Source organism: Dermacentor albipictus, chromosome 1 (genome assembly GCF_038994185.2).
Source record: "Dermacentor albipictus isolate Rhodes 1998 colony chromosome 1, USDA_Dalb.pri_finalv2, whole genome shotgun sequence".
Lineage (NCBI taxonomy): Eukaryota > Metazoa > Arthropoda > Arachnida > Ixodida > Ixodidae > Dermacentor > Dermacentor albipictus.
This window is the reverse complement of record NC_091821.1, coordinates 150790022-150815985: the sequence shown is the minus strand read 5'-3', so window position 1 is coordinate 150815985 and position 25964 is coordinate 150790022. Positions and strand designations below refer to the sequence as shown.

The 25964-nt window shown below is 45.6% G+C and overlaps 1 protein-coding gene and 1 long non-coding RNA gene across 2 annotated transcripts in view; one reads left to right on the top strand and one right to left on the bottom strand.

Moving 5' to 3' along the window:
- The window catches only part of LOC135902989 (neural cell adhesion molecule 2-like), a 422685-nt gene extending 412453 nt beyond the window's left edge, over nt 1-10232 (top strand). Inside the window, exons 7-12 of the mRNA XM_065433320.2 lie at nt 434-742; nt 1538-1837; nt 4235-4363; nt 5660-5687; nt 7820-7902; nt 9539-10232. Of these exons, the coding sequence (XP_065289392.1) occupies nt 434-742; nt 1538-1837; nt 4235-4363; nt 5660-5687; nt 7820-7902; nt 9539-9615 (926 nt within the window). The 3' untranslated portion in view covers nt 9616-10232. The remainder of the gene's footprint in view (nt 1-433; nt 743-1537; nt 1838-4234; nt 4364-5659; nt 5688-7819; nt 7903-9538) is intronic.
- Nucleotides 1-25964, bottom strand: part of LOC135902991 (uncharacterized) — a 157987-nt gene that overhangs the window by 4089 nt on the left and 127934 nt on the right. The window lies entirely within an intron of this gene.

Sequence of the window (25964 nt, the reverse complement as noted above, 5' to 3'; positions counted from 1 at the left end):
CGCGAACACCCAACTGCAGGCACACAATAAGTTTGCTCCTATCCAATCTAATTTGTCTCTCTGTCCGGAATAGTGCTACTTCCTTTGTAACGTATAGAGTACAGTGGGCTGGGCCTACCAAATTATTTCAAATCATCAAACCAATACATTCTTGCATGCTAAATGAGGAAGAGTAGCCTGGTTAAGCACAAAGCTCTTCGAATATTTTTTTTTTCTTTTTAATGGTGTCAGCTGTACTCTTTAATTGGCATAGGCGAAGTATTATAGCGGACCAGGACCTGTATAGCCGTCACTTTATTTGCTCTTTCATTCCTTGTTCAGTTCCTTTGCCCGCTCGTGATTCAGCCGCGCTAACGTCAATGCGCGATGAAAATAACAGCTCTCGGCTTAATGATTTCGCGCTAACCACTGATAACTGGTGTGCTAATCGCAGACCTTCCGGTGTGCGACCCGAACCTGCGGACGAAGTACACCGTTGCCCGCCACGAGGAGCTGCGAGTCCACTGCTCGGTATTGGCAGACCCGTGGAATGTAAGTTTCCACTGGTCATTGAATGGCTCCTCGGGTCATCGGCGAGACCTGCAGTGGGCGGTCTCGTCCACGACCGATGCCCGCGGACTCGTCACCAGCTACCTGCGCTACACACCCAGGAATGAGTCTGACTTCGGCACGCTGAGCTGCTCTGCTCGGAATGCAATAGGTCTGATGATGCGCCCGTGTATCATCCACGTGGTTCCAATTGGTGAGTACGTTCAGACATCCTGCATGTGGTACTATGGCAACACGTGTCATTCTCCAACTACAGCCTCTAGAAAACCTCCTTTTAATTTTATTATTTTTCTTGCGAACGGTGAGAGCGAGAAAATGGGAGCGTGAGATGTGCCTCCCCAAGACCGCGTGGCAGCCTCGTTAACAGCCTACCGTTATGCAGTGTTCTGGTTACTGCAGTTCCATTTCCACACGGGCACCACCCTTCTTCCACAATTCACCCTTCTTTCCCTATTCTAACTAATATATCACTCGGAACAGTATGAGCAAACACCTACGTGGTTAGTAGCAGCGTCTTGCGCTATATTTTGTGTGTTCATCTGCAAACTCATTGTGCATCACTGTAGAATACTTGACGCGGTTATCATGCGTACGACAGTTACATACCTGCTACTTCTATATATCTACGTGTGAGAAATTATTGTGCTCTGCACATTCATTCCCTTTTGCTCTTGGTTTTTATTTGTTATATCCTTACTTCGGGAGGCGACTACTCATAGTTCAATATATACAAGTTTCCCTTTTTCATGCAGCTGGTAAAGAACTGGTTTGATTGATGAACTGACCGCGCAAGCGGCCCTTAGCTCTCATTCTGGCTAGTATATCTTGCCTAGCGCGCGCAGTCTTAAGGGATGTAGATGTGAAAGCAGAGCGAACTAGCACCATTCAGCGGCAGCTTTGCACATTGAGCACTTCCTAATTTCTATTAGTGCCTGCTTCAGCTAGGTAACTGCCGTGTGCATTGTGCCATGAGCCCCTCTGTCGACAGGTCCACCGTTGCCTCCGCAACACTGCAATGTGAGCAACCAGACCATGGGCGCACTTCGCGTGGACTGCGAAGGAGGCGCTGAACCAGGTCACAGCTTTCTGCTCGAGGTGCACGAGCTTCAGCGGCGCCGATTGGTTGCTAACTTGAGCTCGCCGACGCCGTCCTTTTGGGTGGACGACGTGCCTCCAGGCACCAAGTACACGCTGCTCGTCTACTCGTTCAACGGCCGCGTCCGATCAGAGCCCGTGTTACTCAGCACCCACACGTTGGCCAACGCTGCGCAGGGCTTTTCCGAGCCAGGTAAAGGCCATCACTTGCATGTCATCGCGTCAATCTTGAGCGCTGGTTAAACGTGTTTACTGGTTCAAGCTATAGACCGCCTTCGCTCATGGCGCCATATTGATTTGGGCATTTGCGTGCCGCTGTGTGACCGTGGATGAGGCAAATTATGAGCATTCGGCTGCGATCGCGTTTTTCTGACACGTGACTAGAGGCTTCGTGTTAATATTTTGTAAAACTAAAGAATATGTCAAAAGTTATCTCTGCCCAGTGTGCTGTAGACACGATAGCCACAGCCCCCTAATGGAGTGGAAGCATGGCTAGCCTCCTAGTGAGCATTTCCGAAATAGCAAACGCAGGAGAAATGCGTTAATTTTACGACGCACCTCTTTGAGTTCCCGGATGCATGGTTTAAACCGCGTTCACCACATTGCAAGGTGTTGTACAATACCTTACTCCTAATTCTAGGAGAGAAGTCCAACTAGATTTATTTATTTACTTAAGATACCTTATAGGCCCTATGGGGGCATTGTGTAAGGGGGGATACAAAATCAAGGGGAAAAAAGAGTAAACAGCCTTCTAAAGTGTAGTACAAAAGAAACACCTCAATACAGGGCTCATCAACATTACTACCAAAGACATGAAAAAGAAACAACTGAACTAATCTGATGATGAACTGAAGTAATCAACTTATGAAAGGCCTTAAAGGTAGACTTAATGAAATAACACGAGTAAAACGTAACGTAAACTACTAATACTAGAAAGTAAAACACGCGAAAAATGAACATATCAGGAAGTACAATACTTGAAGGGATATTTAGGGAAACAGACGCAAATATATATATATATATATATATATATATATATATATATATATATATATATATATATATATATATATATATATATATATATATATATATATGTATATATATATATATATATATATATATATATATATATATATATATATATATATATATATATATATATATATATATATATATATATATATATCATAAGAAGTCATATGGGGCCTGTAGGGGCCTCTAAGGTATTTTAAATAGCTAAATAAGCAAATAAATAACTACAGAAGCCAACCAACAATGACACCAAGGACATCATAGGGAAAATTACTTGTACTTACTAACTGAATTACACATATGATAATGAATATGAAAGTGGATGAAAAAAAAACAATTGTCGCAGGTGGGGAACGATCCCACGTCTTCGCATTACGCGTGCGATGCTCTTGCAATTGAGCTACCGCGGCGCCGTTCTCCCACCTACTTTCTTGGCTATTTATGTTGTACTACTAGAACTAACCCGGGGAGCGTTAGCCAGCGCCACCACTAACAAACCTTGGCGGCGGAGGTGGAACATCCTTTCTCCCGCAGGTGTCACGAGCACGTGATCCTTTTCGGTGAAGGCAACTGGCCAATAAACCCACACATGCTACCTGAAGGCGTCAATGTTGTTCTAGCATAAATGCTGTTCTTGTACTAAACCATAAATGCCCAAGAAAGTAGATAGGAGAACGGCGCCGCTGTAGTTAAATTGGTACAACATCGCACGCGGAAATTGAAGACGTGGGATCACTTCCCACCTGCGGCAAGTTGCTTTTTCATCCACTGTCATTTCCATTAATTTATCATTTGTTTAATTCAATTGATAAGTATAAGTAATCTTCCCTATATTGTCCTTGAATGTCATAGTTCGTTGACTGCTTAAGATATGAATAATGAAAATCAGGCCCCTCGGTTAACCCATTTCTTCCCGTTCATTTACACAGGCATATATATATATATATATATATATATATATATATATATATATATATATATATATATATATATATATATATATATATATATATATATATATACCTTTTTCCACTTTGACATGCCACACCTAATGCTAACGCTTTAATAGCCAGGCCCTTGAGCATGATGTGGCCACTTGTGCTGACCACTGACGTGGGCCAGTTTCCAGCACAAGCATGCTGAGACGAGATTTGCGTGCTGGTGGTGCATGCTGGTGCTATAACAAGCGAGATCACGTCTCCTGCATTTGTTTCCTTTAAAACCAAAGCTGAGTGCGGTATTGGCCTGAAAGTTCTTTTTTTTATTGAATATATTGTGAAAGTTAAGGCTACATGTGATCGGCCAGCGGACTTTTGGACTGCACCTATCCTCCTTTGTTGTGGCAGGCACTACTCTATGATAGATATTGTTGCATTACCCTACAAAGCCATGATAAGTATTAGCTTGGCGTTCAACAACAGAAAATATTATCCGATACTCCTGTACCCGCTTTCGTCTCAAAACACCAACGTCTGGCCGTGTGCCAGCGTAATTTTCTTCCCAAATCGTAACTGTGGCCGACGTCGCGCTACATAAGTCCTCATGTGCGTTGCAGGACCCCCCTGGCTTGTCTCATCGAACATCTTGGTCTCGTTTCTCGTCGTGGCAATCTGTTTGCTGGTGGCGATTCCCTTTATCGTGCTTATCGCCATCAAGTACAAAGCGAAGACCCCTGAAGACCGAGGTAGGTGATGCTAGCTGTAACAAAAGCCGTGTCGCGCTGGCTTCTTCATTTCAGCATTCATCCATTATTGAGCTTTTACTAGTATTTAACCCCTGTTTATTGATGACATGCGTTCGGTCATGACTAGCTTCCCGGTAATTTTGTTGCCAAAGACCACTACAACCGAACACTAGAACCTTGAAACTATTCAAAGTGTATTGAATAACACCCGCTTAATCAACTTCAGCCTTCTACTGGTATCCACAACAATTATGTTGAATGTCAGTGTATATTTCTTTCTGTTTCTCTTTACTGCTGAACGTGGCTTTCACCAACAGCCCGAGATGTTGATCGCGAGTATCAGTGCTGCAAAAAGAAAAAAAAAGAAAAATAAGATAGCGAAGAATAAGAAAAGTCTGAACAATGTTTTGTCGATTGTTTCAAATTATAACTTCGATGCATTTGAGGAAGTTGGCTCTCCATACTGTTTACTTATTTATAGTAGCTGGAAGTCGTCCGTCTTTTCCACACAGACACAAACGCATCTATACGCCATCACTGCACAATGAATTTGTCATTGCTAACGTAGTTTGGCGCCGGATGCAAGAAAATCGCATGTACCGCACGCACTGAGTGGTTCCAGATGTCGGTCAAATAAGGCTATTGTTTCCTGCAATGATATGGACAAGGCTGTGTGTTTTTGTTTGAAAATTTATCTAACAACTTCTGTAATTTCATTTTGTTATATTTGCAACGAAGTGTTTTGTTCAACTCTGAATACAACAACGAACAGAGAGAAGAGATCATTCTAAAAAAAAAAAACAAGAAAACCCCAAAACTTGTTAAGAAATCGGCCGAATTGTTTCCAGCCGTGGAGCTCAAGATACATGTGTAACCGCTATTAAGCCTCTGTTTTAAGAGACTCACAGAGGCTGGAGTCTCAGCTGTTCCGCCTTACCACGTGAGCAACTCTTCAGCGTTAATCCGGCAAGATGCTCTGCCGGTACCCATCTCTCACAGGGTAGAGTATTGTAGAGTAGAGTACCAGGTTGCGACCACACGTACGATCGGCGTATCTTCCAGGAGCTCGGTCCCGCAGTGTGGAAGGTTGAGGAAGGAAGCTTGGGGTGTCTTGATTTGCATTGCAAAGCGCAATAATGACATCGCGTTTTAAACAACCAGTAAGCAGGCAGCTGGCGTTTCACTTCGATAGCTGGTAAACCAAGGAAGCAGGCCGCGCAAATTAACCCGAGTGAAAACGGCTGCCTTTCATGCAAACTTTGGAGTCCGCTCAGATACCCTTGTATTTTGTTCCAGAGGACAAGCAAGTTCATCAGGAAAAACAGTAAGTTTACTTCGCTTCTTTAAACTGCATGAGAAGGGATACAAGCCGAGGCTCTCAGTGCCATGGCTCTATTTGGAATTTATGGGCTGCCGTCCTACCCTTTTTGCAGGACAAACTCTGGCTTTTGCCATTTGAGTGTGCTATCACGTCGGAATGAAAGCTCGACATGAGAAGACATGCATTTCTCTTTCCGCATTCGCCAGATTTTGTGGAACTGATGTGAGCCACTTAGTTTTGAGGCTTGGTTACTTAGTTTAGGGTACACGCCAAGCCGCCCTAGAGTGTGCTGAAAGGCTTTTCCATCAAATGTAGTTTAAAACGACCTCGACAGGTTTGCACCTCGTGCAGCTGACAGGCGAGCGTCCGCGTGAGCGACAGGCGTTTCTTGTGCGCTATCGTGTGAGGGAAGGGAAGGTGCTTTCTTATGAACACTCCTCTGTGCGCTTATACCCATCTCTCCCCACCCCCTCCCTTGACATATCCGAGAGGGCCACCGCAGGCCCTCCCGGATATCTGGCAGTGCGTGGGAGCTCTGCGTAAAAGGCACGCGTCTTTCTTTTTAATGCGAAGCGTTCTTTGCTTACTACAGCCAGTTTATGTCTCTTCAATAAAAAAAATAAAAATAAAGATATGTCCAACTGGCCGGATTTTAACCAGGGCGTCCCAGCGCAAAAGCTGGACGTTCGAGCTATTAGGCCCACGCATGTCTACGATTCTCGTGTTATCTAGCATTGAGATATCTCATAGCAACGATTTGTTTATAAAAGTGACAGCATCTGAGGCGCGGAAGTTTCCCAAACGACTCCGAGGCGAGAATTACTGCTGCTGAGAAGGAGTCGCCGAAATAACAACGCCCCGGTGCGAGCGTCTTGCCATCGTCGACACCGTCGTCGTCATGCCATTGGCGTCGCCGTCATTGTTATGCAAACGTAGCCTTGTCGTGTGATCCCCCACAGACAATCGGTCACTTTGCACGGACATGCTCTATCACCTCAACACTTTGTGCTAGACGAAATGAGTCTAGCTAACGATGTACCAGCAAAATGTTTTCCATAATGTTGATTCTCTCACTGCATGAGATCTCTGTAATTTTCATTCCTGTAAAGTCGAGGGTCCGAACCACAAGTGTTCCACGCACAAGCACCCATGGTCTTATTTGCGACTGGGGAAAGTATTTTTCCGGCAGACAAAGACGGGAGAGCCCAGAGGTTCGGAAGCACTACCAGTAAAAAGTGTGAGGGAATTTAATGCCTTTAAGAATTGTTAGGGTAGCGCTAAGGTGAAAGGTGAGAGTTCCTGTGGGAAGCTGAAGGGTTTCAAACGCAAAGTACTTATTTACATAGGCCACCTCGTCAGCGTTGTCGCGTAGTTCAGCTCGGCTAGGCAGAAAGGGGCGATAGCGTGTCCGCGTCCGTAGTACCAGGTACAGTCCCCACATTTTTTTCTCTCGCAATTCGCGTATGTGGACGCGAGTGCGGAAAACGCGACGTATCTCTCTCGTGTCTGCGCCGTCGACAGAACGGAAAAGAGCTATTGTCCACAGCATCTGGCTATCACGAAGCGGGCCACTGGCTTCGGTGTCGGGGTGAACAGTCGTGTGACCGTTGCATCGAGCACCGATTGCGTGATTACCCAGCACCGGAAATAACACTGTCATGTATTGTGTTCCGCGCACCGAGACAAAAGCCCACGCTAGGGTGGTTAAGTATGAGGTTGCGCGGTGAGGCCGAGGCTGCACCGGTGCACCTGAATGGACGAAGGGATCTCATGCAAGTCGAATTGTGCGTGATTATTGTGGCATAATTTTGTCACCTTGTATGATAGTGGGAAGTTGTTTTCACTCCAAATTCTTATGCTTTGCATTTCACGGATGCTGCGGCGCCACTCGTAGGCAGTTGCCGCTGTTTTAACTGTTTCTCGAACCACAACGAGATGCGGAAAGTCACATGCTCTTATCGTCGTGTGCACATTCTTTGCCAGCTACATACGTCAGAGAGTGCATGTGCAGTTCAGTTCTACAGCGACGTACACTTGTACGTCGCTGTCGAAACACATACAAAATGTTTAATTATGCTAGTGTCAGCGAGAAAAAGGTTTCTTTACACGTTTAACATACCCCTTCAATCCCACAGCTGGATACAGCTATCCCAAGGAGTTGAGCACAGAAATGAGCCAAGCATATTCCCTGAGGAGGCTTTTGTCACAGCCATGACCTGTAAGTACTACATAAACATCAGCATGCAGTCAGACGTTAATGTTGTTGTTTCCTTGTTTTTATTTCTTTTCCTCTTTTTTTGTTATTGCAGTAGCGAAAATACTGGTGGCGAAAACGTGGAAAAATTTTCACAACAGTGACACATGTTGCGCTTTAGAAGAACTGAGAAAAAGTGCATGTTCGTGCGATATACAGCAAGCCAAACACTGTCGTGGCATAATGTACAAATACCCGCCGTGGTTGCTTAGTGACTTTAGTATTGCGTTACTAAGTACTAGGTCGCACAATGAAATCCCGGCCATGGCGGCGGCATTACGATGTGGTCAAAATGAAAAAAAAACACCCCTGTACTTAGATTTAGGTGCACCTTAAAGAACCCCAGGTGGTCAAAATGAATTCGCAGTCTTACCCCCCCCCCCCTAATAAACAAATCGTGGTTTTGGCATGTACAACTCCATATTCTAAGGCACAAATAAATTTGAAGAAAATTAATTTCGTCCAAGCACGTGCTGCAAAATGAAGCGGCCATGCTGAATGGGGCTAAAAAATTTAATGCTGTTGTTTTACCTACCTAAAGTTTGGCCGCCTAGGGATCTTAAACGTACACGCAATGGATGGTACACGGGAGTTTTTGCATATCGCCCCATCGAAATGCGCCCGCCACGGATGGATATGATCGCACCTTCGGGCTTAGCAACGCAATGCCGAAATCACTACGCCACCACGGCGTGGTGAATGGTGTCGACAATTGACTTTTTATTGTATAGAAATAATTATTTTACTGTGGAATAATCCACGAGCACAAATTGGAACTCTGAAAGTATTAATAAGCTTTTTAAAGGACCATTGTATCTGGTTATTGAGAAATAGTTAATGCTTTCCATATCCAAACATTTTCTCACTTGTTTATTTGACTGTTGATTTATTCGTTCATATGCATTTTTCAATATACATGACTTGTATTTGTTTACCATTTCTGTGTTCATTGTGCAAGGGTCTAAGCTCTTCTCTACGTTCAAGACTGACGTTCAAGACGTTCTTTGCCTGAACACGTATGAGCAGCTTGTACCTAGTGTCATGAAGCACCCACTACATTGCGTATTGATTCAGGTTCATTGACCCCAAGTACTTGTCATTGTGTGTGTGTGTGTGTGTGTGTGTGTGTGTGTGTGTGTGTGTGCGTGTGTGTGTGTGTGTGTGTGTATGCGCGTGCGTGTGCGTGCGTGCGTGCGTGCGTGCGTGCGTGCGTGCGTGCGTGCGTGTGTGTGTGTGTGTGTGTGTGTGTGTGTGTGTGTGTGTGTGTGTGTGTGTGTGTGTGTGTGTGTGTGTGTGTGTGTGTGTGTGTGTGTGTGTGTGTTTCGGAATGTGCCATCAAATATTGCAGGAAAGCTTGATGCCGAAAATGCCACCACTCAATCGTATCAAACGACCCAAGTAGCTCCTAAAAGGGGGATGCGTAACAGAAAGGTAGATCTTTGAACCGACATGGCAATATTAATCAAATGGTGCAGCCTGCTTTGTCCTCCCCTCCCCCCTTCATGTTAGATCATGTAGTAAAGTTCATTAGCGTAGCAGAAATAGAAAACAAGTTATGCATGTCCCGTGGAGTAAATGAGTTACTGGGTCCTTTTCGCAGCATTCCAAGCATCTACGTCGCCAACCAGCGTCGGCTGCTCCGACGGCCCCGTCCTATACTCCAGAAGTGTCTGCTAGGACACAGAGGCCCTGCCGGGGGTCGCGCACGTCTTTGCTCAACGTCGTGCTGGGCTGGCAGCACCGTGGGCTTGTAGGAGACGACCGTCTAGTCGGGTGGCCCTGACCGACGGGAGAGAACCAGTGCGGCCACTGCCACGCCGCGCCTGTCCGCACCGCGGGGCGCGCTCGCTCGAAGAATCCCGCGCACCAGTGGCAGTGACGACGCGGACAGCGACGTCACGAGGGGCGAAATGAAGTCGTCGACTCCGAGAAGAGCAGAAAATAACTGCGGCTGGGATAGTGTGGGCTGCGTGCGCTGGGGCCGGGGTTTGGGGTGGCGACAAAAAGAAAGACTTGGCACTATCAATCGTGATGTGCTCCTTCAGCAAAGTGGTTTGTGGTCCTTGCTCCGTCCCCAGTGGAAACAAAAGAAAAGAAACAAAACAAAAAAAAAGACTCGCCGGTGTCGTGTACTTGATGTATTGTTCTGTTAACAGGCACCCAGTTTGGTTCCTCGTGTACAAAGAGAGTGCACTTTTTGAAGCTTTTTCTCACAAACTGCCAAGAAATCCAGTTGATGTATGACTATCGTTCCTTGATGAATATTGGTTGAATAAAAATTTATTGGAAGTATTCTCAGCGAGTCCACAACTTCCCTTCGCAGCATTTGGCAGCAAGCTTTTGCAGCTAGACGACGAGTAACGGATCGCTGTGGAGGCCAAACTGTAGCTGCAGTGACGGGGACCCTCCTCGCCGCGTGCATTCCAGGTGTGGCCCTGTATATTCGACGACCGATATCCTTAACTTGGGCGCACAATGTCTCAATATTTTAGAATTATGGCTATGGTATGATGTGCTAGAAAAGCCAAAGATTCGTCTAACGCGAGGTACACGTGCGAACCTGCGGGCCCCCGGAGAGTCGTTACGTCTGCCAGGTAAGCACTGTCACTCTCTGTCAAAAGCTGTAACTTAAAATATACGAATACGTTTGACGCACATCCTTCGCACATTGCCTTTACCAAGATGTTACAAGGATGAAAGTAACTCGTGAAATGAAGAAAATACTTGATAATATTATCCATGTGAATAAGTGTACTGGATGATCATTTTTAAGTTCTGCGGAATTTTTAAAAATTACTTGTGGGAGATAACATAGTTGCTGGCCTTGTGTATTATTCTAAGGTGGGGGCGATTCTAGCGCAAGAAATCTAAGCACATATTCAACCAATTAACGAAAATTCACTAATTGAGTTCTTAATTACCTTACGGTATATATTGCGATTTACGAATTGTAGCCGGTGAGTTTGCAAGACGTATGCGCTTCTAATGAATTTCCAGGGTTACACCAGTTTCGAGATATTATTTCCCAAAAAGTGGGACGAAATGCATGGGCGTTGCAGTTATTTTTGTGCTTCAATGCATAGAGGAGCGTTTTGTCAAAAACCTAAGCGGAACAGCAACGCATTTTGACGGTGAGTTTGGTGGTGCTTATCACTAAACTGGTCCATTCTGGAAATTGATTCCAAGTGGATACGTCTTGCAAGCTCACCAACTGCAATTCCTAAATTACCATATGTGCCTTGGAGTAATTCATTCGGAACTTATTAGGTAATGGTTGCTAATTAGTTGAATACTTGTTTTGATATTTCGTGAAACTAATGCCCGCCTCTCTGAATAATACAGCTAAAGGATTGGAATTATGTTATCGGCAACAGGCGATTTAAAAAAGTTCCATGAATCTTAAAAATGATCGCTCCGTATAAGCCACACAGAGAGATACAGAAGTCGGCGAGTAACTATATCTTAAAAGGGGCAGCTCTCTCACCCGTTTGCAGAAAGGGGAAATAAATTGAAAAAGAACAGAGTAAAACAAAGGAAAGAAAATAAGAAGAACACACACCACACAATACACCACAACCATATACAGATTATAGTCTAGTCCCTAGGTGAAGAATAAATCTGGTGCAATTTTTTTTAGCCTCGTATCGATTTGAAGCATAACGTTTCGGATGAATAAATCAGTGAGGCTGGTTTCAGAAAGGCCAACTTGCTAGAGCATGATCAGCAGCACAGAGCGACTACTGAAAGTTGAAAAGAATGAGTGACAGCAGCTACAGCACAATGGCGTAAACTACAATAAGGCAGTGACCATTCTGCCATAAGGCTTGCAGCATGGTGGAGCTTAACGGGGTTCCGTCACCATATATTTTCTTGAGCACTTGATACCGGTTGCTGGCCCCTCAGTGCCTTACCGAAGCACGCGCTACTGGCGCGAAAACATTTTCTACCCTGACATTATAACCTACAACTCTACATTCGTCTCCGTCTTCAGAATCTGCTTATACCACACATTTATTATTATCACTACACAAAATTAATATTGGTACCATGCGGTCTCTCCTACGCAAAACACCCAGCGACTATCAAAAGCGAACACGGTGAACCACCTTCACCCCTTAGGGACCTTCTTGGTAACACAGGGCTGTACCATTCCTGCGTGACCAAGGGACTCAGCCGACCAGAAGCCTCTTTACTATTCCGTATTCGCACGCTGTCAGCGATAATTCCGGCGTCGCGACACGAGCTAGGGCTGTCGCTTTCACCACCAAGTTCATTCTGTGCCACGCTAATGTGATAGGAAACGTTACTTGCTATAAAGCCCAGAATTCTTGAAAGAGTTTAAGACATTCCTCGGCTTACTCAAACATAGAGTCCATCCGTGCGCTACCGTTAACGGCTTAATCTTCTCGCAAGGGTACTGGATGTTTAGGAGTGAGGTGTTTCACCTCCACCTGAAGTTCCTTAGCGATACCGATATATTCAAAAAGTGGCGACGCTTCGCAAATAACGTTAAACGTCCCCAAACATTTGATGCCTCATTGGGTACGGGATGAGTTTAGTCGAGCGGTAGCAATCTACAACATGCATGCTGCGATGGGCTGTTTATCCCCATGCATATCCATGCCCGCACTTAAAAGGGAAACGCTGTGGCAGAGAATTGCCGGCATGCATCTGGAAGGCTAGATTCGCCCGTAGGTAGCACCGTCCTCCTCTCCCCCATTATGGGCGTAGCTGCACGTTCCTCAACTTCTTGTGTTGCAAGCGTGAATTACATGAGAGAGAGAGAGAGAGACAGAGAGAGAGACAAAAGAAAGGGGAAATGCAGGGAGGTTAACCGGATGGGTAGATCCGGTTTGCTACCCTGCACTTGGGAGAGAGGGGAGCAGGAGGTAAAATGATAGCTAAGTAGAGATAAAGAAAGAAAGGTGCATAGACATACAATCACAGTCAAATACTGTCGCCGTATACCGCCACCACACAGCACAGTAGCACCAGCAGCACTCTAAACATCTGTTCAGACTACAGCCGCTTGTCCAATTCTGTTGCCCTTAAAAAGTGCAGCAGTGCCCTCGTCGCCCTCCGCTGCGATGGTTTGTGATTTCAACCTTCTAAAATAAGTTCTTCTCTTAGAGGTCGTTGGTCGAATCGCGCTATCGCGATTTTGAGCGATCGTCTCTGTAAATTTTAGCGAGGAGTCACAGAGAAGGTGTTGAAGAGTCTCCTCGCTACCACACTCATCAAGCGACGCGTCGTCAGCCCATCCGATTCGGAGTGCAAAGGACTTAGTGAAGGCCACCCCTAGCCATATTCGACAAAGCAGGGTAGCTTCGCGGCAGTAAAGGCCAGCTGGAATGCAAAGGCGTAGAGAGGAGTCTAGGTTGCGCAGCCGGTTGTTTTCAAAACTTCACAAGGAGAACGTGATATCACGGGTGAGCATTCGAAGTTTTCTAGCGGCATCTGTCCTTGATAACGGTATCGGCTCCTCTTCGTCGCCTTGAGAGCCAACCGAGCAGCGTTAACGGCGTGCAACACAAACCTTATGGGGTTCGGAGCTGGGCCCGTCAGGATTCCATACTTCCTTCAGCCTTAGGAAAGCAGTTCTGTGGATTTCTGATCACTTTCAATAAAAATGCAGTACCACAGTAGGTCGGTAAATATGAATGAACAATGTGAATGCGTTTCGCTTGCAACAAAATGGAGCTTCACTTGTGTTGTCGGTGTAAGAAGTGAAAACTACTGATAGCCATGGTAGCTGCGTTATCAGTCGATAAATAAGAGTCTTTATTGAGCATCTAGTTCGTGTCTCCCGCTCATCGATATCATCTACTGAACCATAGCCTTCTTAGTCTACCTGAAGCTGATTTCAGGACATCTGTGGCTGAGCACGATGTCGCGGCCTCAATTGCCGGCCGCGGCGGGCGCATTCTGATGGGGATGCAGCACAGAAATGGTAGCGCAGGGAGCTCTAGGTTTCAGGAATACGCACCATGCCCGCTCTGCGCGCACATTTAACACTCCGACGTTCTGTAATCAGGCGCACCTGCGCACATTTCCCGATGCTAAGGCTACAAAAGTGATCTGAGCGCCGCGCCTGGGACGGAGGCAGACATCGTTCGGAAGGCGTTGACCGAGCGCACAATGGCGGTGGAGCTGAATTAAACGCCATTCTGATTCTGGCATCGTGACACATGTTTCCCTCATCGTTGGTAGCAGGGAGGCATAACCGCTAAACGGACGCCCAACGCAGGGCCCGAACCCTCGACTCCTCTGATATTAGGAGTCACACTGCGCTGACTGAGCTCGCCGAGCGCGCTGTTAAATCCTAGGGTGGTCGCATTTATTCTAAGTCTCCACACCGCCGTTTCTGAAAGCCGCTGTGCGCTTTGAAGACGTCAATCCCATCAATCACATCAATAGGTGTTTCATGGTACAAACATCAGCTATATACAGGGTAGTTCTACTAAGACTTCATGTAATATTTCAAAACGGCTATTTTGAAATAAAAGTACGGCTCCTTCAGAGACATACCGTCAGTCGTGGTGAACATGAGGTGGCGGTTGATACATACTAATTATTTGTTAATTAACGAAACTCCGGTAAATAACTGTTAAGCATGCAGTTTCAGCGGGATCATCGTAGTCAGGAAATTGAATCAAGCTCTCCCAGCAAATCAGCTTTTGAATCTAGAAAAATTCGATTAACCGCGGAACTGTGTCGCGACGAAATTTGTCTATCAGAGCGCGTGATTCCGAGACCGGGAAGCTGCAGCGAGTGTAAATCTGCGCCCCTGGAGGCCATGTTCTGCTAACGTCACCCAGTAGCTGCTTATAAAATCGACAGCATGCCAGTGTTTCCCATTCTTTCCTATCGGCTTCTAGCGCTTTGAGACGCTGTGTTAGACTATGCCGCCTTCGCTATCGGCCCAAGTCGCCGTGGTTGCTCAGTGGCTATGGTGTTAGGCTGCTGAGTACGAGATCGCGGGATCGAATCCCGGCCACGGCGGCCGCATTTCGATGGGGGCGAAATGCGAAAACACCCGTGTGCTTAGATTCAGGTGCACGTTAAAGAACACCAGGTGGTCAAAATTTCCGGAGTCCTCCACTACGGCGTGCCTCATAATCAGAAAGTGGTTTTGGCACGTAAAACCCCATATATTATTATTATTCGCTATCGGCCCAAGTCGCAACGAACGCAACAAGTAACGTTTCTTCGCCAGAGTTAACAAATATCAAACATCATGCCATCACCGTCCTCGTCTTTTTGATGCCGTCTTGACGCACACAATGGCGTCACAGATACGTAATTGCTTGATGTATACACAAGAACGTTTGTCCATCCGGTAACGCTTTGTAGAATACCATATGGTGCTGGATAGCTATCTGCCTGCAAGATACTTCGCATAACATTAATTCCCCCATTGTGTGGTATCTGAATAATTTTTAATTGAAAGGAGTGCTGAAATGACACTTTAGGCTTCTGATTCTTTGTTTTCAGTAATGTCTTGGACCGTGAAATCCCAGAAAAAATTGGTTGTAAGCCTCATAACACCCTGAATACAAGGGTTGGTTAAAGACCGAGACTAATGCTCTGAAATCCTTATTTCAGAAAATCGTTCAACGGCACTTTCATACCTTTTTATATGCTGCCAACTGAAATATAAGCGTACCACCGTTTCTACCAAACCTAGATAACAGGTGTTGTTCCATGTCAAAGGAATGTTTATTTTTCATAGTTTCCAGAAACGCTGCAACGATCCCTTTCTTTGATCTACAGTTCAGATGTGACAATCTCCCACTTCTTCATGCACGTTACTGTAAAAAAAAAATGGCACTGCTTTGACGTGGAAGAAGAAGTATACATGCAAGACATTGGAGGCAATCTTTAACTGGGTATCAAAAGATGAATTCACTTCTGTTATCTAGACTTGGCGGAAACGGTGGCATGCGTAAACTTCACTTACCGAGGATCATAGACAACGGATGAAAATGCCGATGAATAATTTTCAGAAATAAACATTTCAGACCATCAGTCTCAGCCTTATTTGAAATATCCTCGTAATTTACTATAACAGCTTTTCAACGAACCAGTTTCTGTATCATTTCTAAAGACGGGACGTCTTGAGGCAGAAGATGGTCACGTCAAAGCAGGACTACTGGGCGAGAACATGAGTGTCAAAACATGGCGATGACCTGCTCCCACGTGAACCCCTTCTGCATCACGAAGCCACGACACATACGACACAATGAAACGAAAAATCGGTCATAGAAAAGCTGTTATAATAAATTAGTGGAGTTGTGTTTCAGGCTATTTACTCCTCATTTATCTTTGAACATTATGCGCCTTCTTACTCAGCAAGCCGCCTGATTGGCAACCACCCCCATGAAGTACGAGTTTACTATCCTTTTTCCATGTCGTCAGCGTCACATGACTTCAACGTCTGTGCCTACAAGACAACGGAAAGCTCTTCTCGTTTACCGCTGAAAAGACGGCCACTGAATGTAAAAAAAAATATTGAAATATAGTAGGCCTTACACGAAGGGATCTCAGAATCGAACTGAACTTAATTGAATTCCGGGATTTTACGTGCAAAAAAACACAATTTAATCATAAGGTACGCCGTAGTGAGGGACTCTGGATTAATTTTGGCCACCACGGGTTCTTTAACGTGCCCCCAATGCACGAAACACGGGCTTTATTTTGCATTTCGCTCGCATCGTTTTCGGCCGCCGCGGCCGATATATGATCCCGCGACATCGTGCTTAGCAGCGCAACATCATAGCCGTAAAGCCACCGCGACGGCATATCTCATAATTTCGAAGAATATAGATGTGGTAGGTAAAGTTTAGTCGCTGAAAGTTCAGAATTAGCTCCGACTTCAAGAGAGAAAAAAATAAAGCTGTCAGAATAGAGTGCGCCAACAGGTCTGCGGTACCGGGGAAAGGAAGCAGAACTCAGGCTTTTACTCGCAAATAAATTTGCCTTCTGCGAGAAGGAGGACGACAACTCAGAGGCAACTGCACAAATGCAACAAATTACATTTGAACGGATGAACCCGTCACCTGTAAAGAGATAACGGTTGCGTTTTACATCCATTTGAATAGACAAAGCCCGAGCTTTTTTTCACCCCAGCACATGGCCATGCAAGAGTCAGGCTCTGTCTTCGCCTGCTTCTGATCAGATAGTGACTATACTCTGTTTCACGCTGCGTGAAATTTCTCTCATTGCTCGCATTGGCGATCAAAAAATGGTGGGTCACGTATAAAACGCATAGGCATGCATCATTTAATTCGGTGTATAGCATTAGGTTTTATGGTACGGCTAGCAAAACATGACGCAAATATTGTATTGAAGGTGCCGCAGATGTGAACGTATTTATCACGGAACGAGCGCAATGATACGTTTTTGCGACCAGCGGCCGCACCGCACCGCTTGCGCTCGCAATAACTTAGTGCCTAAAATTTACTGGAAGCACAAATGTGTCGAAAGGACACGTTATCGAACATCACCTATAACGTCTACAAGTTGTAGTTGTGATGTACGAAAGAGTTATTCCGTAGAAAGCGTTGCATATCAAAAACTATTCTACTGCGAAACAAGCGAAGTGAGACTTCTATGACTGCAATACTTTTGCATATAGCTTCCGCAGCATTGCCTTCAAAGCATGAAATGTAATATAGTCGGATAGATAGATAGATAGTACTTTTATTCATGTCAATTCTCGTACACCAAAATCAGGCCTACCAAAGCCTCACCAAGGGCTTGAGTGGCAGCGCCTGGCAGACAGCGAACATTAGCAAAACAAAGGAAAATAGAGATGGTTGCAACGAACTCGACAAACAAACAAAACAAAAAAAGAAAAATTTAACAACTCATAGAGACAGATATAGAAACATAATTACAACAGCAAAAGGATGACAGTAATGCGAAATTAAGAGAGTAACACTCGATTAAATCATTATAAGAAGTTATTTCAAAATAAACTTTTTCCCCTCTCTGTTGGAAAGAAGGGAAATCATCAGCGACTACCCGTGACAGCAAATTACGTGCCCTTAGATATGAGTGCAAACTTCAATGCGTAAAAAACGTATCTTTCAGAATTTTCAATAATTAATTGATCCACATGCGTTTATTCCGGAAATATCGAGATAAATGTTTTTATGCTCTTCGCAACAACTCTTTTAAAGATGTTTGCTGAAAGTCTAATTAATAGCTTTATGCAATTCTCATCAAAGCTGCCAGAAATTGTGGTTACATTGTGATGTGTTTTTGTGATGAGTGCTTGGTAACTTTCTGCATTTATATGGCCACCGCGTTTCTGATGCATTCTTCATTACCGCATTTCGCATTTAGGAGAGGCTTGGAAACACTAAACGCAGTAGTTACGGCACAAACCGATAGTTGTCGCTAAAAGAAAAGGGGGGGGGGAATAAAACACTTTTTCTTCCTAAAAAAAAAGTTTTTTTTTTTTCATTTAAAGTGCGGCAGCTTTTCACACATTACACTTCAACTTACAGATTCCCATGCACAAAGTAATTATAACAGAGAACATAAAGTACATTGCCACACATTTCCACACAAACGATGCTTGAATAGCCCACGCAAACGCACCTACTAAACTGCGTATATAGCCATGCAGAAAAAACACGCTGAAGATGGACATTCAAGACGAACGCACCTACTAAACTGCGTATATAGCCATGCAGAAAAAACACGCGGAAGATGGACATTCAAGACGATGAGCAAAACGAGAACAAGGTAAAAGCGGGAGGCAACATTTCGACAAGTGACCTGTCTTTTTCAAGGCCATACAAGGCTTGTCGAAACGTTGGCTCCCCACTTCGACAAGCGGAGTATGGCCTTGAAAGACAAGTCATTTGTCGAAATGTTGGCTCACGCTTTCACCTTCGACCGTTTCGCTCGACTATATATAGCCATAGCGATTTGACCACATGCATGGTGCCAGTGGCAGCGTCCCTTTTCTACGTACATAAGCAATAAATCCCCACAGAATGCTTGTTACAATACCGTGGGCTAGTAAGCACACCGACAGCACACATAGTTGTTACTATAAAGCGACATTATATGCAAGTATTTAAATTAGCAACCACTAATTAGCACCATCACAACGATGACCTAAGCCTAAGAGATTTTGCTTCTAAGGAGTCGCAGATGCATAGCACTTCAAAAAACGACCACTGGCGTTTAAAAAAGTGCGTACTGTTGAGATCGCTTCGAAAGTTTTTTGCCAGATTTCGTGCAGAAAAGAAAAACCGGCTGCTCTGCCCCGGAGGCGTCCGTAAACGACTGCGAAGCGGTACGTGCACGGGCCGGCTCGCGCAGTATACAGATGCGTTCCCGTTGGGCACGGCAGCTCGCCGCACGCCGTTCGCGGGCCGCCATTCGATGGCTCCTTTGCTCGCGAACGGCAAAGGAGGGGTCCTCAATGTCCGCGGCAGCCACACGGCGACTTGGTTAATCGGCGACAGAAGAGCGGTCACTCTGTCACATCGCCGGCAGCCTTCACCGCCGTTGAGCGGTCGGTGGAGCCGACATCGCCGCTAGGCCTTTACCACTTCGACGCTATATAAAACTCACGGCGCTTCGCAACGAACCACTGCTGGGCATTAGCCGCCACACTTTGTTGCCGTTGTTGCCACTTTACCATATCCTCGCAATAATTTTCCACAAAGAAGAAAATACGCTGATATTCGGGGCGCTGCCGACCTGCGATGGCTGCACAGCCGAGCCGATTCATTGTCGGCCGTAGGTGGCAGTGCACAGCAGCGGAATTGGACAAGTATCTGAGCTCCTGTTGGTGCTTAACAGTTCATCGCGGACATCGTTTTTCATGAAATGTACAATTTACACATCACTTTATCTAGCGGAAATAATTTTGCGAGGCCATGTTTGCGTGACGCTGGTATAGGAAGCGCGGCCTTGCCATTGTCAAGCTGTTAATCGGCCACCACGGACGCCAGTGCCGCGTTGCATTTCTGGTAGCGAAGCCCCCGTTCGGGCTAGAGGTTTGACACTGGTACTCGCTTATCGCTCATTCTATTCGCTCGTGCCCACGTAGGCGAGCAGAGCCGCGGTTTCCGATTGGCTATACTTGTTGCAATAAGGTTATTTGCATGCGACGCGGTCATATATACGTATGTGAACCGCGATCAATCGCGTGATGAGAACGAGTAGGTGTAATAAAAAAATCATTGATCTGTGATCCATTCACCACGAAAATCGCGGCAGTTGCACTTGAAGCGAAAATCTGAAACTCAACTTTATCAAAGCAATTATAAGTATTTTAAAAATATATTTTGTAGTCGGATACAACTCAAGTCTGCAGTGAAGCCCCGCCCGCGCCCTCGTAACCGTTAGCCACCGTTCCTCCGCGACGCTGCAAATAGCCCGTACGTCAATATTTCCCTGTTGCCTAAATAAGGCGGTAACCACAAAAATGAAATTATAAGCGCGTAATTTTGTACGTTTTCACTCGTCTATTATAACGGAACGCTGAAAGCCTAATTTGTTATTCAACTGAAATAAAACGCTTGCTTCGCTGCAACCATTTTTTGTCAAGTTTCACTTGAGTTGGCTGTGAAGTTTCATGAGTAGAACGGGGTCAGCAGTGAAATAAACAGCATTGCGGATTTTCGAAGAGGGAGATGCTCAGACTCCATGCACTTCGTTCGTGTCTGTTGCACACCTCAACGCTTCCGTCGACGAAAAGGCTCTTCAAGAACAGCATACGCTCCGGAGGCATCAAGTACGACGCCATTTTGAAATGGTCGCATGACGACGATTTTGTTTGCTTCTGGGATTGTCTGGCGGTGTAACAACCCCGCGCGGTCCTTGTGCCTTTGTTGCCAAACGCTGTTTTTTTTTAAGTTGTATCCTACTATAGAACACTGCGTGTATGGATTATACTACATATCTATGATGTGCTTATACATCAGTAAATGTTATAGAAACCTCTGTATATTTAATTACAAAAATCCTAATGTGTATTCTCTATTGAGTGGCTGTTGTAAATTTGATGTTAAATGTCTTTAGCGCTTATACATCAGGCATGTAAGTTGAAAATCTGCATAACTTTCTCAGCAGAAATCGTGAGGTGTATTCTGTACCGAGTGACTGCTGCCAACGTGATGTTAAACGTCATTAGCTGTTGAGTTTATGATGACACTCTCAGGCATCATCAAAAACATATCAAAATGAAATCAGAAATTCAAGAGCCATTTTTTGTAAGTGAAAGCAACGGCGCAACCTTTACGAATCTACGATTCTTCTAAGCTCCGAAGCAGGGGTTTCTCATTACATGTACGAAATATATTAATTTGTTTAAAACACATATTGCGCCCTTGAGCCGTACGTACTCGTGCTCTTTCTCAGGCGCTGATTTGGAATCATGAACGTGTATCATCTATAAGCGTTCAAAAATGAATCGCGAGGGGATGTGAAAGAGAGACAGAGGAAAGGGAAAAGGCAGGGAGGTTAACCAGAGGAGAAGATCCGGTTTGCTACCCTACGCTGGGAAAAGAGGGGAGGGGGAGATAAAGGGATAACAAAGTAGAGATAAAAAAAGAAAGCAGCACAGACATACAATCACAGTCGGTCACTGTCACCACACAGCACAATAGCACTTGCAGCACTATGAACCATATGTTCATGTTACAGCCGCTTGTCCAATTCTGTTGCCCTTAAAAATTGCAACAGTGCCCTCGTCGCCCTGTGCTGTGATGGCTTGTGATGACGGCATTTTAAAATAAGTTCCTCTGCTAGAGGTCTTCGGTCAAAGCACGCTATCGCGTTTGCGAGCGATTGTCTCTGTAAATTATAGCCAGGGCAGTCACAGAGAAGGTGTTGAAGAGACTCCTCGGTACCACAGTCCTCACACGAGGCGTCGTCGGCCCATCCGATTCGGAAAGCAAAAGACTTGGTGAACGCCACCCCTCGCCATATTCGACAAAGCAGGGTAGCTTCGCGACGGCAGAGTCCAGCTGGAATGCAAAGGCGTAGAGAAGAGTCTAGGTTGTGCAGCCGGTTGTTTTAAAAACCTCCTGCATTCCACAAGGAGAACGTGATATCACAGCTGAGTTTTCGAAGCTTTCTAGTGGCATCTGTCCTTGATAATGGTATCGGCTCCTCTTCGTCGCCTTGAAGAGCCGACCGAGCAGCGTTATCGGCGTGTTCGTTCCATATGACGCCGCAGTGACTTGGAATCCACTGAAATGTCATGTGGTGTCCTTTCTCAGTGAAGGTATGGATTAGTTCTCTAATCTCGAATACCAGTTGTTCGTGTGATACCAGTTGTTCGTGAATACCAGTTGTTCGTGATAGAAAACGCACTACGGAAAGGCAGCAGGAGCGAGGTTTGATGGTATCTAAGAGTCCGAACACCACCGGCACGCCAGAACTCCGCATTGATTTTCAGTCTTACAATACCACACTTCTATCGCTATATCAACGCGTAATATGGAAGAAACTATCATTTGGAATTTTTTCCATGTTATTGACTGTTGCCTTTCTTTTTTTCCCCCTTTAATAACCTGCTCCGTTTCACTAACACTAAGAGAAAACGTGTTCGCTTATGCCCAGATTGTGCGTAAGGTTTCGTAATTCTACTTCTACAAATGCATTGCTATGTACTAGGGGTCGCTACGGGACCAAGGTATAACGTGGCGGCGTATAAAAAGCAGAAACGACTCCTACTAAATCGGCGATGCGCAAAGAAAACGAGCCTGCCCTCGCACCCTGACTCTTCTGCCACCCGTCGCCACGAGGTGGTCGGACACCCGTCCAACCAAGGCGTTTCAGTTTTACGCCCCGATACAGGCAGCGTAGTATGTGTTTACGACGCGACAAAGCCCCCACCGCGATCACCCCATAGCGCCACCCGTGCCAGACCGCAATATTGCCGTGCTGAAAACAACGTCGTATATATTGAAGCAGGTTGCGGTCGTTCGTGGCGCTTCAAGCCACAGCTTTCACCTGCTGGATTCGCTCCCGAAATTCGAATACTGGCCGTAAATGAGCTAGCGCGGTAGCGGCGTTCTCTGAGTGCACACGCACGGCGAAAAATGTTTCGAGTCCCCGACGGAAACGGGGCGCCGACTGACGCCTGCTCGGGCCTGCTCGCAGCGCTATAGTAAAGAAAACGCCGGTCTGCTAAAATCCCGGTTATGGCAGACGCCACCGTAACTCTCCAATGGATGCGGTGTTGAACTTTGTGGCGCGCACGCAGAATTGTGGCACGAGTGCAGCAATGCGCCACACGGAGCACCACGTCTGCGAAGCAAAGCGGTCTGGCATGATCAGAAATATGCGCAGGAATTGTCGTTATTTTTACTGCAGTCGTTATGTTTAATGGTACACCACGGCGCGCCATTATATAAGGGCTGCTTTCTCTCTCTCTCTCTCTCCCTATATATATATATATATATATATATATATATATATATATATATATATATATATATATATATATATATATGTGTGTGTGTGTGTGTGTGTGTGTGTGTGTGTGTGTGTGTGTGTGTGTGTGTGTGTGTGTGTGTGTGTGTGTGTTCACATCGCATTCACAGCTCGAAAGAGTTTCCAGGGAGGCTTCATCGACCCATTAGCCAGTCTTGGAAGAGAGGGATAAAGAATCCCTCTCTGTATATTGTATAGAGAATTCGCTCCATGCAAATTCTTTTGGTTCCTCATACTGAGTCGCTAAAACTGGACGTATGCTTTGATCAGGGGTTATACACTTACAGAACGGAATAGAAGATGGTCTTCACCTGCAACTAACTATCATTGTTCGTATAATATGCACCCAGAGCTCCAATCAAGTATTTAGCGATGCTTACCACGGTACCTACCCCCAGGAGACCCTCTTTCCCCATGGTTTCGACTGAACGCCGAGTAGGCGAAAACTTATTTACCCCGCTGGACAAATTTCACGCTACTGTAATGAAAAATGCGGCGTCATGAAGTCTCTCGAGCCTATCTTGTTTGAATGCTTACTGAGACGACCTAATCCAGTACCACATAAACCAGGAAAAGGTCGAGCAAAGACCCTTGACTTCTGAAAGAATATAGGGTGCCATACTTTCGCCATCAAAACAGCACAAACCTGCAGATGTACGGCGTAACGCCCCAAAAAGGCGCAGCGCGCGTTGAGGGACGCTGCTGTAGATTGCTCAGGATTAATTTTGATAATCTCATTTTTGCGTTTGTTTGTTTGTTTCTTTGTTTGTTTGTTTTCGACGTTCACTCACAGCCCATCACAGGAACGTTTTCTCATTCGGCCCTCATCTAAATGCTGCCGCCGCGGCCTTGTCCTTGTTGAAGCTGCTGAATACTATGCACTGCTATATTAGGAGGTCTATGTGCTTTAGATAAACTTGTGGAAGTGGCCATATATTATAAAATATTTTGTAGCCATTTATTGTTTGATTACGCAGTACGAACATGCCCCAACTTTGTGGGTTGAATTTTTATGCGACCCACATGCGCTCATTGGGTGGATCGCAATTGCATTCTATATATAAAAGCCCGTTCACCGGAACTTGACTTGCGTGCAGTGCGAGAGGTCTAATGGCGATGGTGGCCAAAGCTTTCATTCTTTTTTTTTCTTTTTTTCTAGCTTTCCCAATGGTGAAGCTGCGAAAGGTGAGGTGGTCTGACGAAGACGCAATAACATCAATTACGACACTACCAGGCCCCGGTAGCGTAACGGAATGGACGGACGGATGTTCAGACGTATGGACGAAGCTATTGAGGGCTGTCGCAGTGAAATTTTAAGATACTAATGCTGCCGTTTTGACACTGCTACATGCGCACAAACACAAGCGCGAGCTGGCCTATGGTGCACACCAAATTAATTTTTATTCAATGGTATATACTGACCTGCCTTTTACGCGCACAGCGCTGGTGTCTTAAGCAATGCACCTAAACGTTGTTTGCAACGCAGAATATTTTGGGAGTTTGGCACAGTTCTTGCGCGCGTGCGTATAGAAAAAAGTACGATAAACAACGATGACAAGGAAATGGGTAAAAAAAAAACACGATAGAGGCTACGTAATCAACACCGTAAAAAAATAATAACAAGCAGCTAGATGTGGAATTCTTGGCATCGGGAGTCTTGTGCGATTCTTCTCTCACGCAGGCAAAGAACAAGTGCCATGCGTTCCCAGGACTGGCACGCTCACGTGCGCGGACTGACAATACCGTGGTGGAACCTAACCAAAGCAAAACGGGACTATAATGATGCCACTCACCGAGACAACAAAGAACAGGCCAATACAGAGCACGAACGCGAGGAAAGAGAGCCAGAAGAAACTGAGGGGTGTGAGGAAATTTTTAGGCGGCGGCGGAACCCGTTCAGTTGGGAGATGGGCCTTTTCTTTAACGCGGCTTCCTCCCCAGGCCGTTCGTTCGCCAACATCGCTCGGTGGGTTCTTCGGCCGCTGCTTATATATATCCCTTTTCGAAGTCGTTCCCCGCCCCGGCATCGGCACGCTGCTCCCCCCACCCCCAACCACATTTTCCCTCCCCGTTTGTTCGCGCTCGTCGCCACTTTGGCTGCTATTTAGTTTTCGTTCTCACTCAGCCAGCGCTTCCTGCCGAGTTCCTTCCGCGTCTTATTCACGCCACGCGCAGGCACCGCTCACATCCGGCCTTATTTTAAAGACATCATCATGCTAACAAGGAAACCATGCGCCCGCCTTCCTTGCTTACTGCTTATATATGGTTCCGTGTTCGTGTCTTTTCTTTATAGCACTTCGTTCTCGTATCCTCCTCCTCCTACATCCTCCTGATTTGTTCGTAGTCAACTTCGTCTTTCTTCTCTCTCTCGCTCTTGCCGTAGACAGTATGTATCTCGTACTTCAGGGTTCTTTGGCTTTCTTTTTTTTTCTCTATCTTTATCTTTTTTCTTTGCTTTCGAGCTCAAGCCACGTTCAGAGATGGATGAAGCGCTTCGCTGGGCACCACAGGTCTCTTCGTTGAGTTTTTTCTATCTCTGTTTCTCTCCTTCGGCT